Here is a 16,976-nt window from a genome sequence, read left to right on the forward strand (position 1 = left end):
AGGCTACGCCCCTAGACCCGCCTGCCGCGGGCATTTATTGTGCGCGCTCTGCCAATGGGACAGCCGCCCGGCCGCTCTCCGGTCGAGCCAATCAGAAGGCCGGAAGGGGCGGGCGCTAAGATACGTGGCTCAACGCGCGCGGGGGGGAGGAGAGGCTCGGGGTCAAGGAGCAAACCCGGCACAAGATGGCGGCGGTAGCGGCAGTGGCGGCGCGTAGGAGGCGGTGAGGAGCCCGGAACCCGGGGGCACGCCCGGGACGCCCCAAGGCCCCTCAAACCCCATATCTCTCCTTCCTGTGTGTCCTCCTGAGACTCTGTTATCCCCCGGCCTCGTGAGCACCCTTTGTCCCTCTGGAGGCGGCCTCAGGCTCCCCCGGTTTCCTCGCGGTACATCTGCGCGGCGTTGGGGGCCCTTGCTTCTGGGGGCTCCCAGCTCTAGCCCGGCGGCTCAAGAAGGCCGCAACCGTTCGCTCTTCTTGGTCTTGGCCGCTCTTAGCCGCCCCCTCCCTTGGCGGCTCGCGGCGGTTAACGCTGCCGCCTCCTTCCTGCAGGGTGCGGGCCATCCGGGCGGGGGACTAGACGCGGCCGGGCCCCCGGGAACGCAGTCCACTGTCCTGCGGGCCCCTCAGCCGGGAAGCCCCGCGGCCTGCTGTCCCGCCTGCACTACCCTTCTTGCCCTACCCCCCGCCGCCCCCCCTCCCCCGCCAGAGTCCCGGACCCTGCCCTGCCCTTGTCTTCACGTGGACACCAACCATGGCTTGTTCGGTGTTCACGGTCGCTGGGCACGGTTGGGGCAGGATCCCGTAAGTTCACGGTCTGCCTGGATGATGGTGCTCAAACACAACATGCAGTCGAATGTTTTGGTCTGCGCTTTCGAGTTTCTATTACCGAAAAAAACAAAAAACGGTTCGAAACGATCACCAGCGCCACAAAACGTTTACCTGGACATAACGGATGTACTGGGGTGGGAGAGGCATGTACTGTCACCAGCAGAGAAAAAAAGATTGGACTGTAAACTCAACTCTCTGGAAGCCTGTGATCTGAAACAATAAACGGGTGCACCTTACCTGTGGCTCATTCCTGACGTTGGCTTGTGACCACCTCTTGCTCTCGGGCGTTCAAGGCATTCCTGAGTTCCTAGGGCCTTCCAACAGGTCACATCTGAAAGATCTTTTAGAAATCTTATCCTCGTTGGCATTTCTCCCAAGCCCATTGCATAGATTGTGCAAATAGGACTCCAGAGGGTGTTTAACTCACTGTACTTCTGATTACTGCTGCTTTGGGCAGGTGGACATGGAGTCAGTGGTGCAGGGTGCCTGCTGCAGTCACTCCTCAGGACCTGGGCCACAAGGCTTGCTGTTGAGTTTTCTGGTAGCATTTCTTCTGCTTGTTTTGCTACTAATTATTCCTGCTTGGCCTATCAAAAGACAGTGCCTGGTGTTTCCCTCACTTTTCTGTGTGCCCTGGCTTGCTTTGCACATTCTTCTGGAACTGGAGGGCTTACTGTGTTCTGCCATCTCCTTTCTGGTGAATTTTCCTTACCTTTAGCTTTCAGGCAGATGCTGAGGCTAATGCTGGGTACAATGTATATAGTCTCTAGTTAGCAGTTTGCAAAGTTTTAAGACTTAGAAGAAGAGAAGCTTGTGTTTGTTTTCTTTCCTATTTGGGACATTTTAAGAGTGTGCTCCTGGACAACCCACATCAGCCTCTGGGAAAGCATGTTTAAAATGAAGATTTCTCCCGGGGTTCGGGAATCTACATTTACTAAACACTGCAGGTAATTCTTAACAGACAATGAAGTTTGAGAACCTCTGTTTGGGATTTACTGAGAATGGATGAATGTATCTTTCAAACTAACTTGTTTAGCCAATTAGTCCCTTGTCTGTCATTTGATAGCACCTTGGGGAACTAACAGTTTATGGTAACCTTGGGGTAATGGTCCTCAGTGAGGCAGGCCCTGCTGGTAGGTAGTGTGCTGTATTGTGTATCATGAAGTACGTGCGCCCCGGAGTCAGGCAGAGCTGAGTTCAATCCCAGTTTCACCCCTTATTAGCAGTTCAGTTTTGGATGGATTATTGAACCTTTCATGCTTCAATTTTCCCATCTGGGAAAAATCCCAACCCTACATCCACCAAGAAAACAACGAAAGAAATGAAAAAGAGGTAGTATGTATCAAGAAGTGGTTTTGAATGATGGTTGCCAATTAGAGTTGTTTTGAGGAGATTTTAAAAACTCTGATGCTCAGGCCCCGCTGTGTGCCAGTTCGATCAGAATCTCGGGGTGAGATTGGCACTTCTAAAAACTTCAGGCTGAGTTGAAAACTAGGGATATAGGCAGTTAGCCCGGCCCCTCGGGGTATGTTAGGATTCAGGACATGTGGCTGTTGTTATTCTTTTCAGGCTTAGGTCGTGGTATTGGCGACTTATTTCGAATCCCTAGGAGTGGAGGTCTGAGGAGCAGGGTGCCTGGGTGCTAGGGATGTTGGGACTCTGGGTATTGTGACAACAGGCTAGCTGAGGGTACATCTTTAATTTTTCCACCGTAGCTCCACCTGATGCCTTGCCTGTGGAAAGGCATGGCTCGCTTTGTTTCTCTGTTCCTCACATGGTGCCACCGCTTCCCCTGGGACTGGCTGTTACTGCTCCTTTCCTCTGAGAAGCTGATGTAACCAGAGTCAATACCAGGGCCTCTGAAGGCCAAAGATCCTTTGTCCACTTCCCCTGCCTTTTGAAGGGAAGGTGCGAGTGAGCCAACTCCGCAGGCCTGACGTTTCACCCCATGTCCACTGTGCCTTCTCTTCTATTTGACCAGACTCTATTTTTCTCCCCTTTTAGGGTTGTGGTGGGAAGGGGCCTTTCCCTGTGAAGGTGGGGCCTTTTCTGATCTCTGCGCTGATTGTTCCCTCTTTGTCTTTTTTCCTCCTTAGGTCTGGGACAGGTTTGGTACTCGCTTGTTTAGGGGTCTGCCTGGGAGTTACCCTTGCTGTGGATAGAAGCAACTTTAAGACCTGTGAAGAGAGTTCCTTCTGCAAGTATGATATTTCTTGGAGAGTGGGCTGGAAAATAGGGTACTGTGGGAGGTGCTGTGGCAGATGGGGGGTAGCCTGGGGACATTGCAGGTGGTAGAGGGTCCTAGGAACATTGGGGAACCTTCCCTCCTTCCCATTTCACTTGGCAGGAGGCAACGAAGCATGCGTCCAGGCCTCTCTCCGTACCGAGCCTTGCTGGACTCTCTACAGATTGGTCCTGATGCCCTCACAGTCCATCTGATCAACGAGGTCACCAAGGTCAGGGGAGAAAAGGAGGAGTCTGGTGGGGGTGGGGAAATGGCTAAGGGGTAATTCGGCAGAGGTGAACCTGTAGCCAACATCCTATCCCAGCCATCTTGGGATTTTGTGAGGGATTCGTATCTCAGATCCCTTAGGTAAGGGGCTAGAAGGAGGAGACCCCTCAGGAGGGAGTGGGTTCAGAGGGCATTCCATGGTGTAGCCCTCTCCCTTCTCCAGATCCAAACCTCTGCCCCCACAGGTAGTGCTGGTGCTGGAGCTCCAGGGGCTTCAAAAGAATATGACCTGGATCAGGATTGATGAACTGGAGCCCCGGCGGCCCCGATACCGGGTGCCAGATGTATTGGTGGCCGAGCCCCCCACGTCTCGGTAAATTTTTCCTGAGAAACCTATCCATTTCCCTGGTCCTTTTGTTCTTCCCGATTAACCTTTATTTGGTTGATTTTTTTTTTTTCCACTTTGGGATAACAGCTGACTAGCATCTCGTCCCTCTCCTAACCTTGCTCCATTTCTCCCTCTGTTTCACGCATTTTCTCTTCTGCCCTTTTTCTTTCATTCTGCAAACAGATACTTCTTCCAGTTCTGTGCCAGGCCTGGGCTAGGGGCTGACAATGCAAGAGTAGATAAACAAGGCCCCAGGTCTTGCCCTCCAGTGTTAGTGTCTTTGTGGTTGGTTCCTCCCGTCCTTTCCCTTCCCCTTACTTTTCTCTTTTTCTTTGTTTTTCTTCAGATGCTCATGATATGATTACTCAAATCCTTGAATCATGACACAGTGTCATTATGAGTATTCCATGCGTGGCGCTCTCTCTTTTTTTTTAAGTTTGTTTATTTTATTTTTTTTAGTAATCTCTGCACCCGACGTGGGGCTCAAACCCACAACCCTGAGGTCAAGAGTCGCATGCTCTGCTGACTGAACCAGCCCAGCGCCCCATGCATGGCTCTCTATTAAGTACTTAATTTAGAAAATGTTATGATAAGGGGCGCCTGGGTGGCTCAGTCGTTAAGCACCTGCCTTTGGCTCAGGTCATGATTCCACGGTCCTGGGATCGAGTCCTGCATCGGGCTCCCTGCTCTGCGGGAAGCCTGCTTCTCCCTCTCCCACTCCCCCTGCTTGTGTTCCCTCTCTCGCTGTCTCTCTCTCTCTGTCAAATAAATAAATAAAAATCTTAAAAAAGAAAATCTATAGAAAATGATATGATAAACCCTCTTCCCTGTATACCCTTTACCCAGCCCAACCATTTACTTCTCACTATCCTGTGGTCCTGACCACCCTCAGAGGTGATTGTTACTCTAAAGTTCATTCCCTTGTCTTGTTCTTACAGTTGTGTCATGTATGCACATAAGAACAGGTATACACAAACGTATTTGTGTTTGTGTCCCTAAGCCATAAACTATGTAGGTGTGTTTGGTTTTGAGTGTTATAGGGTAAGTATTCTAGTGAATGTGGGCTTCTGGAACTTCCGTCTTTGACATAACTTTATATAACTGTTGCATGTAGCTTTAGAAATTCATTTTTACTGCCATATATATTCATATGGCGCCCCATGGTGTTAGCATTTTCTGAGTTGTGTTTATTATTAATTTTTAATATCATTTTTAATTTTTATATTTCTTATATTTTATATAATCTTATATTTTTAATTTAATTTCTTATATACTTTTTATAAAATATTTATTTACTTGACAGAGAACAAGCAGGGGGAGTTGCAGGCAGAGGGAGAGGGAGAAGCAGGCTCCCCGCTGAGCAGGGAGCCTAATGTGGGGCTTGATCCCAGGAACTTGGGATCATGACCCAAGCCAAAGGAGACGCTTAACCAACTGAACCTCTCAGGCGCCCCTCTAAGTTGTGTTGAAATAATTCTCTATCTCAAGGTCAGAAAAATATATTTTTTTCTAAAAATCTTACTTTAGGGAAGCCTGGCTGGCTCAGTCAACAGAATATACAACCTTTTTTTTTTTTTTAAGTTTTTTTTAAGATTCAAGACACAGAGGGCGCCTGGGTGGCTCAGTTGGTTAAGCGACTGCCTTCGGCTCAGGTCATGATCCTGGAGTCCTGGGATCAAGTCCCGCATCAGGCTCCCTGCTCAGCAGGGAGTCTGCTTCTCCCTCTGACCCTCTTCCTTCTCGTGCTTTCTATCTCTCGTTCTCTCTCTCTCTCAAATAAATAAATAAAATCTTAAAAAAAAAAAAAAGATTCAAGACACAGAGAGAGCATGAGCAGGGGGAGAGGCAGAGGGAGAGGGAGAAGCAGACTCCCCGCTGAGACAGGAGCCGGATGTGGGGCTCGATCCCAGGACCCTGGGATCGTGACCTGAGCCAAAGGCAGACACTTAACCATTTAAGCCACCCAGGCGCCCCAGAACATACGACTCTTGATCTTGGGTTTGTGGGTTTGAGCCCCATGTTGGGTGTAGAGATTACTTAAAAAAAAAAAAAAGAATTAAAAAATCTTACTTTAAAATGTTAAGTAATAACCTGTCTGGAGTTGATGCTAGTATCTGGTATGAAGTAGGGATTTGGTACTCTTTTTTTCCTGTTTAGGAAATCTGTTTTTCTGACTTCACTATTGAATAGTTCTCCTTTCCTCACCAAACCGCCATGCTACCTCTGTTACATTTCTAAGTTCTAAGTATGCTTGGGTCCACTGCTAAGCTCTTCTTTGGTTCCTTTGGTGAATCTGTCCGCCCTGGCACTGTCCCCACAACACCAATAGCTCTTAGCAGTCCCCCCCCCCCCCCCCGCCACCCCTGAAGTGTCATCACTACTCTTCGCCCTTTGTGCTGCTTTGTATCCCTTTCGATCTCTTTCCCAGGCTTTCCGTCTCTGGCCGTGATGACAACAGCGTGGAGCTCACCGTGGCTGAGGGACCCTATAAAATCATCTTGACGGCGCGGCCATTCCGCCTGGACCTGCTAGAGGACCGCAGTCTTCTGCTCAGTGTCAATGCCCGAGGACTCTTGGATTTTGAGCACCAGAGGGCCCCCAGGGTCCCGTGAGTACAGGGGTTGGGACCAGAGAGAACCTAGTGTGCAAGAGCCCAGGGGTGTGGTGGATTTGGCCCCGGGTCCCTGGGAGGAAACAGGGTGGCAGGACCACCGTAGGGGCTGGGGCTGGGAGAAGCTGCTCTCGGGGAGAGTAGGAAGCAGACCCGGGTTGCGGTTTTCTCCCTTTCCTGTACAGATCAGGAGGCAAGTCACTTTTGTCTCTCAGCTGTACCCTGGGCACCTCCTCTGGGAGGCCTGCCTGGGTCTGCCTTTCCCTCTTCCCCTTCTCACACCATCACATTTCCCAGGTTTATTTTCTTCTTTTTTTTTTTTTTTTTTTTTTTTTTGGTTTCTTTTCCGCCCCACCCCCCATCTCTGGAAGTTTGTCGACTGAAACTCACTTTTATGTTTCTGTTTTTGTGTTGGTTTTGTGCCTCCTTTTCCCCTTCCCTACCCATCTCCTCCTGCCCCAGTTTCTCGGATAAAGTTAGTCTCACGCTCGGTAGCATTTGGGATAAGATCAAGAACCTTTTCTCTAGGTAAATCCATGGCCACTGGTACTGTATCTGTTCCTCTGCCCTTACCTGCCCTTCACTCTGGTCCCCAGGGGAAGGTGCCCCAGACCTTCCTATGCCCTGCCCTTCACTCACCCTTCTTTCCCCAGATACGTGGTATCTGGTCCCTGTTCCCCTGGCTGGGAGCCCCCTAGGAGAAGGAAGATGAAATGCTGGGAGTCCTTAAGGAATGTAAGGTGCTTCTTGCTTTGCCAAGGGGTGGAGAGATGCCGCCTGATGCTGGGGTTTCTGGCTCTTAGCGGGAGTACACGGAGGCTCTAGGTGGAACTGCTTGCCAGCTGCCCTTGAAAGTCTTCTTTGGCAGAACCTCTTGTTTGAGTCCCTGCATATATCTGTAGAGGTTTGACTATGGTATGACCCACTTGCCTTTGTAAAACCCTGGTGTCAGGCCAAGAGGCTGAGGCCCAGTGAGAGTAGTTGGGGCCAGATTCTCTCGGAGGCTGCAGAGCCAGCACTGACATTCCCAGTCTAGGCACTTGAACCGTCCTGCCTGTCTCTTTTGGAATGCAGGCAGAGGCTAGTGATTTAGTCCTGTGTGTGGAAGGCACCTCCTGGTGGCATTTAATCATTTCCCTTTCTCATTTCTCTCCCCGTCCTTTGCATATTGATCTGCTCACTGGGGTCCCTCACCAAGCTTTAACATTCAGTCCCTTCCTCCAATGCCTTCATTCCTTTGGACCCTTGGCTCTCTATTCCCTTACCCCTCCTTCCATTAGCCCCTCGTCCCTGCCCCCTCTGGATTGGAGCAGACAGCTCTCCTACCTTCCAGGCAAGGATCAAAAGACCCAGCTGAGGGCGGTGGGGCCCAGCCCGAGGAAGCACCTGGGGATGGTGACAAGGCAAGTCGGTGGGCTGGGTGGTTGGGCACAGGGCTGGCTGGGAGGTTGGAGGGGAAAGGTCCACAGGAAACTTGAGCTCAGTCTCCCCGTTGGGGACAGGACTTAGAAGAGGGTGGGGGAAGAGAGAGCTAGTGTGTGATTGGAGGTGGTCTGCTTTCCTCCTCACAGCCAGAGGAGACCCAGGGGAAAGCAGAGAAAGATGAGCCAGAAGCCTGGGAGGAGACATTCAAAACTCACTCTGACAGCAAGCCATATGGTGAGGGACTGGGAGAGCCTTGGGCAGGGACGCAGGGACTCCTTGTCAAACAGAAGCTTTAAAGCCCATCTTTTGCTTTCCTTCCAGGCCCCACGTCTGTGGGTTTGGACTTCTCTCTGCCAGGCATGGAGCATGTGTATGGGATCCCTGAGCATGCAGACAACCTGAGGCTAAAAGTCACTGAGTGAGTCCCATGGTGACATCAAGAAATGGGGGGGAAAGAGGGGTCGGACTTTAGGGCTGTGGGGTGGTATCCATGCAGTTTGGATACTCTAGACAAGCATGGATCACTTCCTGTGGCCAGATCACCTTTGATGATCAGAAAATTCAACTTTGAGGGGCGCCTGGGTAGCTCAATCAGTTAAGCATCTGCCTTCAGGGGTGCCTGGGTGGCTCAGTCGTTAAGCGTCTCCCTTCGGCTTAGGTCATGATCCCAGAGTCCTGGGATCAAGCCTCGCATCAGGTTCCCTGCTCAGCGGGGAGTCTGCTTCTCCCTCTCCCTCTTCCTTTGCCCCTCCCCCCTGCTTGTGCGCACGCGTTCTCTCTCTCTCTCTCTCTCTCATAAATTAATAAAATCTTAAAAAAAATTCTCCTTTGAGAAAGGGCAGGGGGGCCAGTTTTTATCACTCACCTGTATCTGTGGGATGGAGGTTGTGGGTGCCACAGCCTAGGGCCAGTCTGTCTGTCTGCCTGCAGGGGTGGGGAGCCGTATCGCCTCTACAATTTGGATGTATTCCAGTACGAGCTGTACAACCCCATGGCCCTTTATGGGTCTGTGCCTGTGCTTCTGGCACACAGCCCTCATCGGGACCTGGGCATCTTCTGGCTCAATGCTGCAGAGACCTGGATTGACATATCTTCCAACACTGCAGGGAAGGTGAGCACGTGTGCAGGGAGGAGTAAGAGAGTGAGTCTTCAGGCCTGAGGCAAATGCGTATGCCAGGGGCGTTTACTTTGAAGAGGCTGGCTGGAGGCTCTTCGGGGGATACTGTTTAGGGGCTGGGTGGGAGAAGGGGCCCTGAGCCTTGGGAGCAGCATTTGAGTTCCCTGGTCCTTCCCAGAAAACACACACTCGTGGAGAAAATATTGCTTCTTTTGCATCTGTTGTCAGTACGTTTGTTAGTGACCGTTTGTCATGTACTGGACACTCTTGGAGGTGCTGGGGATATATTGCTCATTGAGGTAGGACAGGTCCTCACTCTCGGGGCGGAAGACAGATGGAAGACAGGTAAGGAGGCGGGCTGAGTTCCGCAGTGGTAAGTGGTGAAAAGGAAGTGCAGTGATCACGTGGTGGGGACAGAGACAGGCTGTCTGAGACGGCGTGGTCCAGAGCGCCTCACTGAGGAGGTGATACCTGACCTCGGCCCTGACTGACTCCTTAGGACCCAGCTGTGTGAGGACTCTGAAGAGAACATTGCTGCTTTGTCTCTGGGTCAGGGAAGAAGAGGTGGGTGTCGGACCTGTGTCTCTGGTCCCCTCTGTAGACCCTGTTTGGGAAGATGCTAGACTACCTGCAAGGCTCCGGGGAGACCCCACAGACAGATGTCCGCTGGATGTCGGAGAGCGGCATCATCAATGTCTTCTTGCTGCTCGGGCCCTCCATCTCTGATGTATTCCGGCAGTATGCCAGTCTCACAGGTACGCGCGTCCCCTCTCTGCCAGCCAGCAGCCACCTCCCCTGGCCCTGTCTTCCTGAGAGGGGTGACTCCGTTTTCAAAAATTCTGTGCCTCAGCCTGCTTACTAGTCCAGTACCTTTTCCCTCTCTCTCTCTCTCTCTCTCTCTCTCTCTCTCTCTCTCTCTCTCTCTCTCTCTCTCCCCCCCCCCTCTTCCTCTCTCCCTCACCCCCCCAACAAGCCTCCATCAATTTCTGGGTGTTCCCGATGGCCCCAGGTTGGGCCTGACCCCATTGTGACCCCCGTGCCTGCAGGGACCCAGGCATTGCCCCCGCTCTTCTCCCTCGGCTACCACCAGAGCCGCTGGAACTACCGGGATGAGGCTGACGTGCTGGAAGTCGATCAGGGCTTCGATGATCACAACCTGCCCTGCGATGTCATTTGGCTGGACATCGAGCATGCTGATGGCAAGCGGTACTTCACCTGGGACCCCAGCCGTTTCCCCCAACCCCTTACCATGCTGGAACACTTGGCCTCCAAGAGGCGGAAGGTAAGAGGGCTGTGGCCATGCTCAGTCTTCTCCGGCACAACAGCCCTGGAGAGCTCTGAGCACCCCTGTTCCTTGCCTGCAGCTGGTGGCCATTGTGGACCCCCACATCAAGGTGGATTCCGGCTACCGTGTGCACGAAGAGTTGCAGAGCCGGGGTCTGTATGTGAAAACCCGGGATGGCTCTGACTACGAGGGCTGGTGCTGGCCAGGTAGGTGGGCCTAGAATTGAGGGAGAGCTATTGTGAGACCAGGGAGGTAGGATGGGAGCCATTTTGCCCCTTGAAGGTTGACAGCCAGCCTTAACTTGTCCTAGGCGCTGCTGGTTACCCTGACTTTACCAATCCCACAATGAGGGCCTGGTGGGCTAACATGTTCAGCTTTGACAACTATGAGGTACGGCAGCCCCTCCCCTACCTGCATCTGTCTCTCCCACCCTGCCTCCCTAAGTCCGTCATTCTCTGCCAGCCAGCCCTGCTGTTGTTGGTTGCCTGTATTTTTTTTTTTTAAGATTTACTTATTTGAGAGAGAGTGTGCGGGGAGGGGGTTGCAGAGAGAGGAGAGAAGCAGACTCTCCGCTGAGGGTGGAGCCTGACACTGGCCTTGATCCCACCACCCTGAGATCGTGACTTGAGCCGATATCAAGAGTCAGTGCTTAACTGACTGAGCCCCCCGCAGGTGCTCCTGGCTGCCTGTATTTATTAGGAACATTTATCATGCTCCTCAGAGGACCCTGAGAAATGCTTTTTGGATTCTTAGGAGTTCTCTGCTCTTAGAGTTTGTCTTTTTCCTCCCCTCTGTCCCATTTTCTGCTTCGTGTGCCTAGGGCTCAGCTCCCAACCTCTATGTCTGGAACGACATGAACGAACCGTCTGTGTTCAATGGTCCAGAGGTTACCATGCTCAAGGATGCCCAACATTATGGGGGCTGGGAGCACCGAGACGTGCATAACATCTATGGCTTCTACGTGGTAAGAGGCTGAGTGAGGAGAGCCTGTGGGCTGGGGAACTTGCACAGGACAGCAGGCTTTTGTTCCTCACTACCCCTTCTCTCCTTTGTCCACCCAGCACATGGCAACGGCAGACGGGTTGGTGCTGCGCTCTGGGGGCCTAGAGCGCCCTTTTGTCCTGAGCAGGGCTTTCTTCGCTGGCTCCCAGCGCTTTGGTAAGATTTGGAGAATAGAGCTGTGACAGAGGGTGTAAAGGCCAGATCGGAAGAGTGGTGCACTGTCTGTCCACGCGGCTGTCCTCCAGGAGCAGCAGGCTGCATCTCCACCGCTCCCCCCCCGAACCTGCGCACTTTAAGGGGATCCAGGGACGGGGGAGGACCAGTCCCCTTTCAAGTGCTGTTGTGAATTCTGCCACCTTGGACAGGACCCCGGGGGCCCTAGAACAGATGTGGCAGGTCAGAGGAGTTGGCTGTATGAAAAGCAGAGCCCCGTCACTGTTGGCAAGCTCCATCTCCCTCATTTTCCTTAGGAGCTGTGTGGACAGGAGACAACACTGCTGAGTGGGACCATTTGAAGATCTCTATCCCTATGTGTCTCAGCTTGGGGCTGGTGGGACTTTCCTTCTGTGGAGGTGAGAGGGGGAGGAATTGGGGGTCTTGGTTTGGTGGGAGAGGAGCCAGGTAGAGGGCACAGGACCCAGGCGCAAACAGAGCTGAGAGTCTAGGGTGGGACCTGGGGGAGCTCCTTAGGTAGCAGCTCTCTTTTCACCCTATTTTCCAACCTCTTTCCTGCCTCCCCTCTCCCAGCGGATGTGGGCGGTTTCTTCAAAAATCCAGAGCCGGAGCTGCTTGTGCGCTGGTACCAGATGGGTGCCTACCAGCCATTCTTCCGGGCACACGCACACTTGGACACTGGGCGGCGAGAGCCCTGGCTCTTACCAGCTCAGTACCATGACATCATCCGAGATGCCTTGGGCCAGCGATACTCCTTGCTGCCCTTCTGGTACACTCTCTTCTATCAGGCCCATCGTGAAGGCATTCCTGTCATGAGGTGAGGCATTCAGCTGGGTCTGCATAGAGTGGGCTGAGGTGGCTGAGGGACAGTGGGGCCGGGCTCCATCTCTAGGCCTCTTTTGCCACTCACCGGGGCCTTGTAAAGGAGGGAAATTCTGGTTTCAAGGTTGAGAGTAAGAAGAGACTGAGTAGCAGTAGCAGTAAACGTTGCTGCCTGGCATTGTTCGTCACTGTCCCCAGAGCCTAAAACAAGGCCCACAAGTATCCTTCCATCCTTGGGAGTAAGACAAACAGACAAGTACACAAATATGCAAATAAGAAAATTGCCAGGGCGCCTGGGTGGCTCAGTCGTTAAGTGTCTGCCTTCGGCTCAGGTCATGATCCCTGGGTCCTGGGATCGAGCCCCGCATCGGGCTCCCTGCTCTGCGGGAAGCCTGCTTCTCCCTCTCCCACTCCCCCTGCTTGTGTTCCCTCTCTCGCTGTCTCTCTCTCTGTCAAATAAATAAAATCTTAAAAAAAAAAAAAAAGCGCCTGGGTGGCTCAGTTGCTTGGGCGACTGCCTTCGGCTCAGGTCATGATCCTGGAGTCCCAGGATCGAGTTCCGCATCGGGCTCCCTGCTCAGCAGGGAGTCTGCTTCTCCCTCTGACCCTCCCCCTTCTCATGCTCTCTCTCTATCTCATTCTCTCTCTCAAATAAAAATCTTTAAAAAATAAATAAAAAATTTAAAAAGTTTAAAAAAAAAGAAAATTGTCAACAGTGATAAGCTCTTTGAATAGGGTAATGTAATTTAGTTCTACAAATGGCCTTTTTAAGAAGAAGGACATGTGAGTGGCACCTGGGTGGCTCATTTGGTTAAGCGTCCAACTTTTGATCTCAGCTCAGGTCTTGATCTCAGGATCATGAGTTCAAGCCCCATATTGGGCTCCATGCTGGGTGTAGGACCTACTTAAAACACACAAAAAAGGGCATGTGAGATGAGGCCTGACTAATGAGGAAGATGGACTTTTGTGATCTAGAGGAAGAAAGTTCCCAGCACAGGAGATTGCAAGTGCAGACATCCTAAAGTGGAAATGAGTTTGTTGTGTTCCAGAGATAGAAAGACCAGTGTGTCTCAGGGTAAGGACCCAGAGGGAGAGGTAGGAGATGACGTAGGAGAGGAAAATTGGACCTGATGCAGGATAATGAAATGGCCACTGGAATGTTGCTGTGTGGAATAGTTTCAGGAGGAGGTGGGGGAGGAGGAGGCAAGCAGATGGATTAGGAAATTCAATGACTAGACCAAGGGTAGGTTGCATAGCTGAGGCCTACCATGCAGTCGGGCTGCCTGGCGCAAGCTCCTGGCTTGTCCCCTGTGCTGTTCTTATCTCCGGTTCCTGGGCTAGCGTCTTTGACCTCTGCCAGGACAGCAGGTGTCTTCCCTTGTTGTTTTGCTTCTTTCCTAGGCCCCTGTGGGTACATTATCCTCAGGATGTGACCACCTTCAGTATAGACGATCAGTTCCTGCTTGGTGAGAAATGGAGGGGACAGTTGCTGGTGGGTTGGCATAGGGCTGAGGAGAAGTAAGCACCTGTGGGAGAGGGGTCTGTGGATGCCCCGGGAGGGAGGAGTGAGTGAGGCCGGTGGCACAAGGCGGCAGGCGTTTTGGTGCTCCCTGCCTGGGAACTGGTCCCCTCAATTCACAGCTGATTCTGGTGTGTTTTAGGGGATGCATTATTGGTTCACCCTGTATCAGACTCCGGGGCTCATGGTGTGCAGGTCTATCTGCCTGGCCAAGGGGAGGTGAGTTAAGGAAGAAAGGGTGTGATGGGGAAAGGTGGTGAAGGCCAACGAGGGTAAATAGGATGGGGGCCCTGTGCAGTGACCTACTGTGTGTTCTGCCACCCACAGGTGTGGTATGACATTCAGAGCTACCAGAAGCATTACGGTCCCCAGACCCTGTACCTGCCTGTAACCCTGAGCAGTGTGAGTATGCCTGGCCCAGCTGCCAGCTCCATCTGCCTGTCAGTTTCCAGAAGGGGAGAGTGTGTGCTTTGGAGTCCAGTATGTAAGTGGGCATAGATGGGCAAGAGCAAAAGACACTGCCGGGCCCAAGATTGGACAGTGGGGCAACTTCATTCCCTGGTCTTGCCCTAGATCCCTGTGTTCCAGCGTGGAGGGACAATTATCCCTCGGTGGATGCGAGTGCGGCGCTCTTCTGACTGTATGAAGGATGACCCCATCACTCTTTTCGTTGCTCTCAGTCCCCAGGTGAGGGCGTGGGCAGGGAGCCCCCTCAGCCCTCTGCCGGCCTTCCCGGGATTCAGTCCCTGGGGGGAGTGCCCCCCACTCCCTCTTGGGCTCAGGCTCTCCCCTATCCCACTTCCCGCTCAGGGTACGGCCCAAGGAGAGCTCTTTCTAGATGATGGGCACACATTCAACTATCAGACTCGCCATGAGTTCCTGTTGCGTCGGTTCTCGTTCTCTGGCAACAGCCTTGTCTCCAGGTAAGGAAGTGCTCATTCGTCCTTGGTAGCCTCAGGGATGCTCACAGTGCACTGTGCTCTTTTCTTGCATATGACCTTGCTCTGGGTCTCCTCCTTCCTTCTACTCTGACATCTTTCTCCCTGACAGGCATCTGTTTTTGTTCCCTCTAGCTCAGCAGACCCCAAAGGCCACTTTGAGACACCAATCTGGATTGAGCGGGTGGTGATAATAGGGGCTGGAAAGCCAGCAGCCGTGGTCCTCCAGACAAAAGGTGAGGCGTGAGACTGGCCCCCAGGCGGGGGAAAGAGGGGAAGTAGGGGCAGGGCTGGGACACCTTGCCTGTAGGAAAGCAGTTGCTATGCCGTAGCCTCTTGCTGTGACCATGGAACGCTTTCTTTTTCTCCACCAGGATCGCCTGAAAGCCGCCTGTCCTTCCAGCATGACCCTGAGACCTCTGTGTTGATCCTGCGCAAGCCTGGCGTCAACGTGGCATCGGACTGGAGCATTCACCTGCGATAACACAAGGGATGTTGGGGGGTGGGAAGGGCGCAGTGGTGATGAGAGTTCCTCTTCCTTCTGCCTTGGAGTTTGACCGTCCCCAGACTTCACCTTTCTTATCTGAAGACTCAAATTCTGCCAACATCTGGGCAGGATGAGAAGCTGTCCCTGCACTCTGAATTCTTCCTGTGACCTCCTGACCTCTGCCACCCCGCTGACACCAAGTCTCCCATCGTCCCTCAACACTCTGTTGCTCTAACTGGAGCACACTCACCTGTGAAGACCTGGGGACCGTGAGACCCTTGCTTTCCCTTCTTTTTCCTTTCTTTTGGGGGCCCTGAATCTCCTCTAGACCCTCTTCATTTATACCTGTGTGTTGATGCCATTTCTTGGAAGAAGAAGAGGGCAGTGAGCTTTAGGGCTCCTTTTCTCCTTCCCCTTCCCTCCCCACCAAACTGCTCTCCTTTTGTTTCTTTCTCCCGATTCTTCTCTGTCAGCCCTCCCCTTTTTATGCCCCACTGATACACTGGGACCACCCCTTACCTGATAAGGGATGAATGGATCAAAGGAGTGAGGTTGCTGGAGAACATCCTCTTCCCTGTCACCCCAACCTTTCCTCTCCCCGATTGCTTCTAGAGCTGCTGCAGTTCTGACAGGGGCAGTTCTGTCTCCCCTGTCCTTTGGGCGAAAGAAGTTTCCGCTCTTCCTTAAGAGGAGATGGGCATTAAACTTCTTTTGCCCCCTTTTTGTCCCCTCGGGGGGCATTCAAGATGGAGAAATCAGTTGTGGTTTCGTCAAATCACGGTCACCTGTATTTATTGCTGGGAGAAGGCTGAGGGTGGGGGGAGATGATCATGTGTGCCCAGGGTCGGCTTGAAGCCCTGGGTGGGGGGTGGGGGAGGACTAACTGGGGACAAGGGGGAATATTTGTGGCAATTTTTTTTACTTCCTCTTGGCCCCCAGCTGCGACAGGTTTTGATAAAAGGAGAAACAATAAAGAGAGAAACCAGTAAATAACTGTTGATGTCCGGATTCTGATTCTGGCCTGAACCACAGACCCTTAGAAGCCTAAGGGCCTGACATTTTCATCTAACTTCAGCATGAGCCTCATCAGTTCAGCAAAATGAATGAGTGCAAGTCTTCCTCAACTTGCTAGATGCCAATATTTTCATAGAGGAGTCCAGCAAGTTCATCATATTTTAGGAGGCCTAGTTAATAGTGGTGACCAGAGCTGATGGGGTCCCTCTTGAATAGAAACAGCTTTATAGTCATGTTCACATGCAAAAGGCTGCTTCTCCTTAGCATCACTTTTTAAAACTCCCCATTGTTTTGGTGACAGAAAATAGATTTCTCCATTTTGGAGACCACCAGTTTTAGAGATTATTTTACCAGGAACAAGAGGGTTTTTTTTTTTTTTTTTTTTAGGGAAAATGCTCAGGAAGGCTTGTGCCCGTGAGTAGTTAGGGGATGTCGTTATGCAATTCTCAGCTCAAATATTGCCAATTTCCTGGGAGGTAGCCCACTGCCTTGGCTCCCCCGCTCCCTCCCCTCCCCCCATACACCGCCACCCTTATTGTCATACGTTTGAGAAACGTGGGTCGGAGGAAACGGTACAGATTTTGGAGACAGGTATCTAGAAGGGGCATAGAAAACTACATAGTGGCAATTTCATAGTTTTTGTCAACCTTGGCTACTTGTCCGTGAAATGGGGACAATACCACCTGTCTCAGGATTAGAGTGAGAAATGCGATGCGTCAGAGCACAGGCCTGGCACGGGAGAAGTCCTAGATTTCATTCATTCGTGTAACAAGCGTTTGGGGAACTGTTACTGGGTGCTGTGGTTGAAAAATGAATGAATGAAAATAAGGAAATCTGCGCACAGGGACTGGAGTTCAAGGGGAAGATCTCAAAGTCGCTCCCACGAGGCTTCTCACTGCCCGCCACGCGAGCT

At 52.1% G+C, this 16,976-nt stretch overlaps 1 protein-coding gene across 2 annotated transcripts; it reads left to right on the plus strand.

Moving 5' to 3' along the window:
- Positions 1-153: 153 nt before the first annotated feature.
- On the plus strand, positions 154-16,042 carry GANAB (glucosidase II alpha subunit). 2 transcript variants are annotated; one of them, XM_028117984.2, is made up of 25 exons: positions 154-223; positions 2,926-3,030; positions 3,177-3,285; positions 3,527-3,654; positions 6,098-6,277; positions 6,743-6,808; positions 7,614-7,683; positions 7,852-7,939; positions 8,027-8,123; positions 8,636-8,816; positions 9,424-9,577; positions 9,869-10,104; positions 10,187-10,313; positions 10,418-10,497; positions 10,928-11,071; positions 11,169-11,265; positions 11,580-11,681; positions 11,857-12,100; positions 13,507-13,571; positions 13,767-13,843; positions 13,952-14,026; positions 14,198-14,311; positions 14,435-14,547; positions 14,698-14,798; positions 14,937-16,042. In XM_028117984.2, the coding sequence occupies exons 1-25, from the start codon at positions 186-188 to the stop codon at positions 15,044-15,046; spliced, it is 2,901 nt and encodes a 966-aa protein (XP_027973785.1). In that variant the 5' UTR covers positions 154-185; the 3' UTR covers positions 15,047-16,042. The 2 variants fall into 2 exon arrangements, with proteins under 2 accessions (XP_027973785.1, XP_027973788.1); XM_028117987.2 differs by lacking the exon at positions 6,743-6,808.
- Positions 16,043-16,976: the final 934 nt, after the last annotated feature.

Source organism: Eumetopias jubatus, unplaced genomic scaffold, assembly GCF_037043125.1.
Source record: "Eumetopias jubatus isolate StellerSeaLion01/CBP00866 unplaced genomic scaffold, mEumJub1_p1.0 scaffold_13, whole genome shotgun sequence".
NCBI classification, from domain to species: domain Eukaryota; kingdom Metazoa; phylum Chordata; class Mammalia; order Carnivora; family Otariidae; genus Eumetopias; species Eumetopias jubatus.